Genomic DNA, 9,011 nt, shown 5'->3' with positions numbered 1-9,011 from the left:
ATTTAACCCATATGAACTTAAATTAGGGATATTCTGTTTATTTATGGATACAGAGATACTCGTGAGCGGGATTGTCAAAGGTGCATGAAACAGCTTATCCCGAATATGACATTATAAGCGGAATATGAGCTACTATCCGGAATACTGTGCCCATGTAAACGTGGTCACTGTGGCTTTGATTGGATAGTAAACGGGAGCTTTATGTTTATGACAGCTTGCGATGGAACAAAAAAAAAATCCATATACTCATAGGTGGGGCGATCTAACTGTTGGAGACCCCTGCCTTAGAATCTTTGCTACATCTAAGCAATTTTTTTTGTCAAACTCAGTCCAGACATGACCTCAAGTCACCACCTGGTGGCAGCAGCTGCCGCATTTAGTATTTTCAAAACGTCAACTAGGAGGTTTGTCCCTCATGTCGCTCTGTAGTTTAGACGCGTTTGACAGCGCGCGTTAAAAAGTATTTCGCGGGAATTAAGTCAGAAAAACAACACGCAGCAGCTCAAACAAGACAGTGAATAGAGGACTGTGTCTGAAAAAACATTTCAAAATGAGTTTGTGGGTGGACAAATACAGACCTACCTCTCTGGGGAAATTGGACTACCACAAAGAGCAAGCAAATCAGCTGAAAAACCTGGTAAGAGTCAAAGCAGTTTATCAACATGGCCGGCTAACGTTAGCGAGCTAAAGTTAGCTAATTTAGCTAGCTTTAATTCTCTGTCTGTTTAGGAACCGTATTATCACAGATAGTTAATATCATACCGAAGATACTGGTAACCTAACTAGCTAACGTCGCGAGCTAGGTATTGCAGTAGTCTTTTTGTCCTACTTTATCATCTAATTAACGTTAGCTGGCTAGAAGGTTTCCAGTAAAGAGTGTTGTTAGCCAGGCAGATTCGGTAACTTACTCTACTGGCCGCATATTCAATATGGCTCTGCTCTCTGTAGTAAGGGTTAAGTAGGGTTACGTTGGTTAAAATTCAAAAAATGTCCCCAAACATGCAACTTTTGACGTCACTTTGACATAAAATGTACCCATCTAGCCATGACCCTGTAGTAGGTAGCTAAGTTACTATTCAGGGTGTGCGTGAATCAGTGCTGGGCTGGAACAAAAGCCTGCACACCCTGTGAGTCTCCAGGACAGGACCGGAGTTGAAGTCGGAACACTTCTGGGCTTAACCTGGGTCGTGTTTATTAGGTTGTTCAGTCTCAGTCTTCTCGGTGTAACAATCGGACAATTCGGAGTACAACGCGTTTCTCATCCCTGAATTGAGTGAGGTACGTTTTCTGAGCCATATCTCACGCCGGGCTCCGGGGTGTCTTAATCTACACAGGAAACCTGTCCGACCCTAATGCAGCTGTAAGAAAGCGGGTCAGATCTGCTGGCTAGTTTATTATGGCACATCGTAGCAAAAACGTTTTTCAGCAGGAAACGAAAACAAGCATTTCTTACAGGACAAGTCCAAGTAGTCCCTCCCTCACTGTCTGTCTGGTGCCTAGTGAAGAAGACCCAGTTATTATAATGACAGTACTGAGGGCTGGTGACCCAGGTCCACATCCAGTGTTGAGACTTTGATAATAATAGTAAGACAACCAGGTAGGTGCTTACATTTGCCCTATTTCGCACATGTACATTGGACATTCGTTTTTTTTGCATATCCCACTTCCTGAGACACCCTCGGAGAGTGGGGTCAGAGCCAGCGATCAGCCATTATTGATGGCGACCCTGGAGAAATTGGGGTTAAGTGCCTTGCTCAAGGGCACATTGACAGATTTTTCACCTAGTCGGCTCGTGGATTTTGAACCAGCGACCTTTAGGTTACTGGCCCAACGCTCCTAACCGCTAGGCTACGTCCTTATCTGTTGGTATATGGGCTGTATCCTATAACGTGTTTTTTTTGTTTTTGTTTTTCAGGTCCAGTGTGGTGACTTCCCCCATCTGTTGGTTTACGGGCCGTCTGGAGCAGGGAAGAAGACTCGTATCATGTGTCTGCTGAGAGAACTGTACGGCGCTGGGGTGGAGAAACTACGCATAGAACACCAGACCATCACGGTGAGGAGAGGGTTACACACACACACACACACACACACAGAGCCGAGGTGGAGAAACTACGCATAGAACACCAGACCATCACACACACTAGGGTTGTGTGATGTCAACCTTTGTCCTATTGTGATTATGTACCCGTATAACATGATTTTGTAATGAGATGCGTGAAGAGCAGGTGTCCACATACTTTTGTCCATGTAGTGTACATGTTTAGCATATTCATTACATATATGAAATGTAATACGTAACATCTCCTACTAAATGGAGTGTCTCGGATGTATGTTTACTTTGTTAAGTCTACCACTGAGTCCAGGTTGTTTTAGTGGAGTTTTAGTTTAGTTGTCTACGATGCTATCGCCCCTATTGGCCACCCCCCCCCCAAAGAAAAGAAAAGAAACTCCACTAAAACAACCTGGACTCAGTGGGAGACTTAACAAAGTAAACATACATCCGAGACACTCCATTTAGTAGGAGATGTTACGAATTACATTTCATGTGATGCGTTACGAATTACATTTCATATATGTAATGAATATGCTAAACGTATACACTACATGGCCAAAAGTATGTGGACACCTGCTCGTCAAGCATCTCATGACAAAATCATGGGCATTAATATGGAGTTGGTCCCCCCCCTTTGCTGCTATAACAGCCTCCACTCTTCTGGGAAGGCTTTCAACTAGACGTTGGTTGGGCACTGATGTTGGGCGATTAGGCCTGGCTCGCGGTAGGCGTTCCAATTCATCCCAAAGGTGTTTGATGGGGTTGAGGTCAGGGCTCTGCAGGCCAGTCAAGTTCTTCCACACCGATCTGAACAAACCATTTATGAATGGACCTCGCTTTGTGCACGGGGACTGTCATGCTGAAACAGGAAAGGGCCTTCCACAAACTTGCCACAAAGTTGGAAGCACAGAATCGTCTAGAATGTCATTGTATGCTGTAGCGTTAAGATTTTCCTTCACTGGAACTAAGGGGCCTAGCCCGAACCATGGAAAAACAGCCCCAGACCATAATTCCCCCTCCACCAAACTTTACAGTGTGCACTATGCATTTGGGCAGGAAGCGTTCTCCTGGCATCCGCTCCTGTCCGTCAGACTGCCAGATGGTGAAGCGTTTCCACTGCTCCAGAGTCCAATGGCAGCGTGCTTTACACCACTCCAGCTGACACTTGGAATTGCGTATGGTGATCTTAGGCTTGTGTGCGGCTGCTCGGCCATGGAAACCCATTTCATGAAAGCTCCCGACGAACAGTTATTGTGCTGACGTTGCTTCCAGAGGCAGTTTGGAACTCGGTAATGAGTGTTGCAACTGAGGACCGACGATTTCTACGCGCTACGCGCTTCAGTACTCGGCAGTCCCGTTCTGTGAGCTTGTGTGGCCTACCACTTCGTGGCTGAGCCGTTGTTGCTCCTGGACATTTCCACTTCACAATAACAGCACTTACAGTTGACCGGGGCAGCTCCAATAACAGCCCTTACAGTTGACCGGGGCAGCTCCAATAACAGCCCTTACAGTTGACCGGGGCAGCTCCAATAACAGCCCTTACAGTTGACCGGGGCAGCTCCAATAACAGCCCTTACAGTTGACCGGGGCACCTCTAGATGCCCACCCATCTAACCCAACCAACCACCCTCCTTTTGTTTTTGGCCTCAACTAATCTTCTGTCTTATGTAGTAATAATAATAATAATAATAATAATAATAATAATATGCCATTTAGCAGACGCTTTTATCCAAAGCGACTTAGTCTTGCGTGCAAAAATGTTTTGTGTATGGGTGGTCCCGGGGATGGAACCCACTACCTTGGCGTTACAAGCGCCGTGCTCTACCAGCTGAGCTACAGAGGACCACATGTGTATGTAGGACCTTATGTAACCATAGCAAACGTAACATATCATGCAAATTTGAGTGTCCCGAATTTTACGTTTACTATGTTACGTCTAGTCTTGAGACCAGGCTGGCTACAGTGACAGTTGGGCTGTATTGGAGCTGGAATGATAAATTACCAACCCCGGCACTGCTTATGTCTGGGATTTTGCTACACAACGTTCCTGTAGATTGTTCTAAAACCATTATTTGGTCAACAGTAATAGCCTGTTATGCATTATGATGATTCCTGCTATGAAAGTATCTGCCTGTCCCTGTTTGGCTGTCAGCTGCTGTGTGAGTGAACCACTCACTCCCTCTCCCCACTGTGGAGAAGGCTGCTGACGCTCACTCCCTCTCCCCACTGTGGAGAAGGCTGCAGACTCTCACTCCCTCTCCCCACTGTGGAGAAGGCTGTAGGCTGCTGACTCTCACTCCCTCTCCCCACTGTGGAGAAGGCTGCAGACTCTCACTCCCTCTCCCCACTGTGGAGAAGGCTGTAGGCTGCTGACTCTCACTCCCTCTCCCCACTGTGGAGAAGGCTGCTGACTCTCACTCCCTCTCCCCACTGTGGAGAAGGCTGCCTTCTCTCACTCCCTCTCCCCACTGTGGAGAAGGCTTCAGACTCTCACTCCCTCTCCCCACTGTGGAGAAGGCTTCAGACTCTCACTCCCTCTCCCCACTGTGGAGAAGGCTGCAGACTCTCACTCCCTCTCCCCACTGTGGAGAAGGCTGCTGACTCTCACTCCCTCTCCCCACTGTGGAGAAGGCTGTAGGCTGCTGACTCTCACTCCCTCTCCCCACTGTGGAGAAGGCTGCTGACTCTCACTCCCTCTCCCCACTGTGGAGAAGGCTGCTGACTCTCACTCCCTCTCCCCACTGTGGAGAAGGCTGCCTTCTCTCACTCCCTCTCCCCACTGTGGAGAAGGCTGCCTTCTCTCACTCCCTCTCCCCACTGTGGAGAAGGCTGCAGACTCTCACTCCCCTCTCCCCCACTGTGGAGAAGGCTGCTGACTCTCACTCCCTCTCCCCACTGTGGAGAAGGCTGCTGACTCTCACTCCCTCTCCCCACTGTGGAGAAGGCTGCTGACTCTCACTCCCTCTCCCCACTGTGGAGAAGGCTGCAGACTCTCACTCCCTCTCCCCACTGTGGAGAAGGCTGCAGACTCTCACTCCCTCTCCCCACTGTGGAGAAGGCTGCAGACTCTCACTCCCTCTCCCCACTGTGGAGAAGGCTGCTGACTCTCACTCCCTCTCCCCACTGTGGAGAAGGCTGCTGACTCTCACTCCCTCTCCCCACTGTGGAGAAGGCTGCTGACTCTCACTCCCTCTCCCCACTGTGGAGAAGGCTGTAGGCTGCAGACTCTCACTCCCTCTCCCCACTTTGGAGAAGGCTGCAGACTCTCACTCCCTCTCCCCACTGTGGAGAAGGCTGCTGACTCTCACTCCCTCTCCCCACTGTGGAGAAGGCTGCTGACTCTCACTCCCTCTCCCCACTGTGGAGAAGGCTGTAGGCTGCAGACTCTCACTCCCTCTCCCCACTTTGGAGATGGCTGCAGACTCTCACTCCCTCTCCCCACTGTGGAGAAGGCTTCAGACTCCTCTCACTCCCTCTCCCCACTGTGGAGAAGGCTGCTGACTCTCACTCCCTCTCCCCACTGTGGAGAAGGCTGCTGACTCTCACTCCCTCTCCCCACTGTGGAGAAGGCTGCTGACTCTCACTCCCACTTCCCTCTCCCCACTGTGAGAAGGCTGCTGACTCTCACTCCCTCTCCCCACTGTGGAAGGCTGCAGACTCTCACTCCCTCTCCCCACTGTGGAGAAGGCTGCAGACTCTCACTCCCTCTCCCCACTGTGGAGAAGGCTGCTGACTCTCACTCCCTCTCCCCACTGTGGAGAAGGCTGCCTTCTCTCACTCCCTCTCCCCACTGTGGAGAAATGAAACAATACAGCAGCAATCAAAAACACTTAGAAATGTAATGTTTGGGGGAAACGTGGATAAGCATCAATCTTACGTCAAACTGTGAGATGTTGTACTTCAAGTATCTTAGCTCTAGCACTGGGAAGTTTTTGTAGGACATTAGCCTACATTTAGTGATGTATTAATCAATTAGTCTACATGACTATATAGAGCAACAATATCATATTTGGAGTTACCAAGTGTTTTGAGTAAATAGTCCCAATATGCAGAAATGTCTGCAAAATACTATGAAGAGCCAAAAATAAATCTGATAATAATGTATCCTTTTGACAGGTTGCACATCAAAATATAAATCATGCATTCCCTGGATATGGTTAGAAGAAATGGCTTACTTTTTAAATATCAGGCTACCATACCATCTCAGTTGACTGACTTGGCGCTGAAAGAATAGTCTAAAGCATTTGCCGGCAATGTAATTATTTTTTTTAAAATCATTGCTATTTATTGTTATCAAGCAAAATATTTATCACAATGTCACTTTTTTTTCCCCATTTCACACCGCTATAGCGCCTCGCAAAAAAAAAAGTCAATTTATTGCGATATGGATTTTTGTCTCTGTCTTGCTATAGTGCGAAATCGAATGCAACTGGACGAACCATGACCCAAGATAATGTTGTTGAAAGCCTGGACAGAGGCTAAGTGAAGGAGGTGGAAGATATCTTCTACCATTCCGTTCTGGTAGGGCTGTGGCGGTCACGTTATTGTCTCCCGAGTGGCGCAGTGGTCTAAGGCACTGCATGTCAGTGCTAGCTGTGCCACTAGAGATCCTGGTTCGAATCCAGGCTCTGTTGTAGCCGGCCGCGACCGGGAGACCCATGGGGCGGCGTGCAATTGGCCCAGCGTCGTCCAGGGTAGGGGAGGGAATGGCCTGCAGGGATGTAGCTCAGTTGATAGAGCATGGCGTTTGCAACGCCAGGGTTGTGGGTTCGATTCCCACAGGGGGTATGAAAAAATTAATAATGTATGCACTAACTGTAAGTCGCTCTGGATAAGAGCGTCTGCTAAATGACTAAAATGTAAATGTAAATGTCACGCAATTTAACATAAACATGTTTAGCATCCCCTGGCCTCCACGCGTACAAGCCACTTGATGCCCTTTGGAACATCTATATTTTTAAAAGCCTAATAAATGAATTTTAATATACACCATCACAATAAATCCATTATTTTAGTCAGGTCTAAAGAAACATTATGATATGAAAAAATATATATATTTCAGAAGAACAGAATATGAGTTGGCCTACTACATGGTTCTTCAATTCCGGTCCTGGAGGGCTGAAACACTTCTGTTTTTTATTTCTACCTGGTAGTTAATTGCACTCACCTGGTGTCCCGGGTCTGAATTAGCCCCTGATTTAGAAGGAGAGGATGAAAAACAGAGGTGTTTCGGCCCTCCAGGACCGGAATTGAAGAACCCTGGCCTACTGTATGTTATCTGGCTATGCTCCATGCCATAGGCTGTAGGCTTGTTCATTTAGCAGACAAGATAAGCTTAAGTCCTGTGCCATTATTTTATGATTTTATAGTAAGAAGATTATAATTGAACTTAGCTGAATAAAATAGAAATGATATTTTTCCCGTTCCGGAGCGATTGCGCATATGAAGTGGCTATGTTGAGCGTAAAAGGGATCACTTCAAACAGGTCCTATAAGCTAGATTTAGAGTTATTTGGCTACTTTAGTTGTTAATGATACAAACCTTACAATGTCTTTTAGAAATCAAAACATATGTGGGCTGCATGATGCAACTATAGGCTATTGACGATTTGAGAAAGTCCCCAAAAAAAAGCTTGCGCTCTGTTCCTTGCCTCAGGCAGCACACGCCGTTCTCTCGTCAAGTGATCATATTTTCACCCATCAGACTATAATCAATTTAATCTTGTCTAATATTACATTTTACATTTACGTCATTTAGCAGACGCTCTTATCCAGAGCGACTTACAATTTGGTGCATTCACCTTATAGCCAGTGGGATAACCACTTTACAATATGTTTTATTTTCTTTCTTTTGGGTTTGGGTAAGGGGGGGTAGAAGGATTACTTTATCCTATCCCAGGTATTCCTTAAAGAGGTGGGGTTTCAAGTGTCTCCGGAAGGTGGTGAGTGACTCCGCTGTCCTGGCGTCGTGAGGGAGCTTGTTCCACCATTGGGGTGCCAGAGCAGCGAACAGTTTTGACTGGGCTGAGCGGGAACTATGCTTCCGCAGAGGTAGGGGAGCCAGCAGGTCATATAAGCTAGAGTAGGAACGCAATCGACTTGGAATGCCTTGGAGAGCGACCAGTCGATCGCGATCTACCATTTTGGTGACCACTGGGCTAAACCATTGTCTGTCACATCACGATGTCGTCACCATTTTAAAAATGATGGCTGTCGATCATTTTGTCGATAGACGATGCTATCATAATATCGTCCAACCCTCAACACACACACACACACACACACACACACACTGTACAGAGCCGGGGGTGGAGAAACTACGCATAGAACACCAGACCATCACAGTGAGGGGGGGGGTTACACAGAGACACACACACACACACACCTCAATACTATCTGATTCATGATCTAATTCATTCCACATTCCATCCTTCTCTGTGCAGGCTCCCTCTAAGAAGAAGATAGAGATCAACACCATAGCCAGTAACTACCACCTGGAGGTCAACCCGAGGTAAGGAGGAAGCAGTGTTGGTACACAGATGCTTCAACACCATGGCAGGATGATCAACGATCTGAACTGGAGAGATTTTCCTCCTCTCTTGAGTGTTGCTGCTAACAGTGACCATGTGTGGTCCATTTGACCATATAATACTGTACATCTTTGTTTCCTGTGTTCTCAGTGACCGTATGGTCATATTGAACATCTCTGTTTTAACAGTGATGCTGGTAACATCTGTTTTAACAGTGATGCTGGTAACAGTGACCGTATGGTCATATTGAACACATCTCTCTGTTTTAACAGTGATGCTGGTAACAGTGACCGTGTGGTCATCCAGGAGCTGATCAAGACTATAGCCCAGTCTCAGCAGATCCAGACCAGCACACAGAGAGAGTTCAAAGGTCAGACACACACACACACACACATGCTGCATACTGTTCTGTTTGGATTTTCACGTTTT

At 47.1% G+C, this 9,011-nt stretch overlaps 1 protein-coding gene across 1 annotated transcript in view; it reads left to right on the top strand.

The window, feature by feature from the left end:
- Positions 1-425: 425 nt before the first annotated feature.
- rfc3 (replication factor C (activator 1) 3) overlaps positions 426-9,011 on the top strand; it is a 10,920-nt gene continuing 2,334 nt past the window's right edge. Inside the window, exons 1-4 of the mRNA XM_041869216.2 lie at positions 426-637; positions 1,916-2,053; positions 8,496-8,563; positions 8,855-8,952. Coding sequence (XP_041725150.1) covers positions 551-637; positions 1,916-2,053; positions 8,496-8,563; positions 8,855-8,952 — 391 coding nt within the window. The 5' untranslated portion in view covers positions 426-550. The remainder of the gene's footprint in view (positions 638-1,915; positions 2,054-8,495; positions 8,564-8,854; positions 8,953-9,011) is intronic.

Source organism: Coregonus clupeaformis, unplaced genomic scaffold, assembly GCF_020615455.1.
Source record: "Coregonus clupeaformis isolate EN_2021a unplaced genomic scaffold, ASM2061545v1 scaf0518, whole genome shotgun sequence".
NCBI lineage: Eukaryota > Metazoa > Chordata > Actinopteri > Salmoniformes > Salmonidae > Coregonus > Coregonus clupeaformis.
The sequence above is the reverse complement of the archived record's forward strand: the minus strand, read 5'-3'. Positions and strand labels throughout refer to the sequence as shown.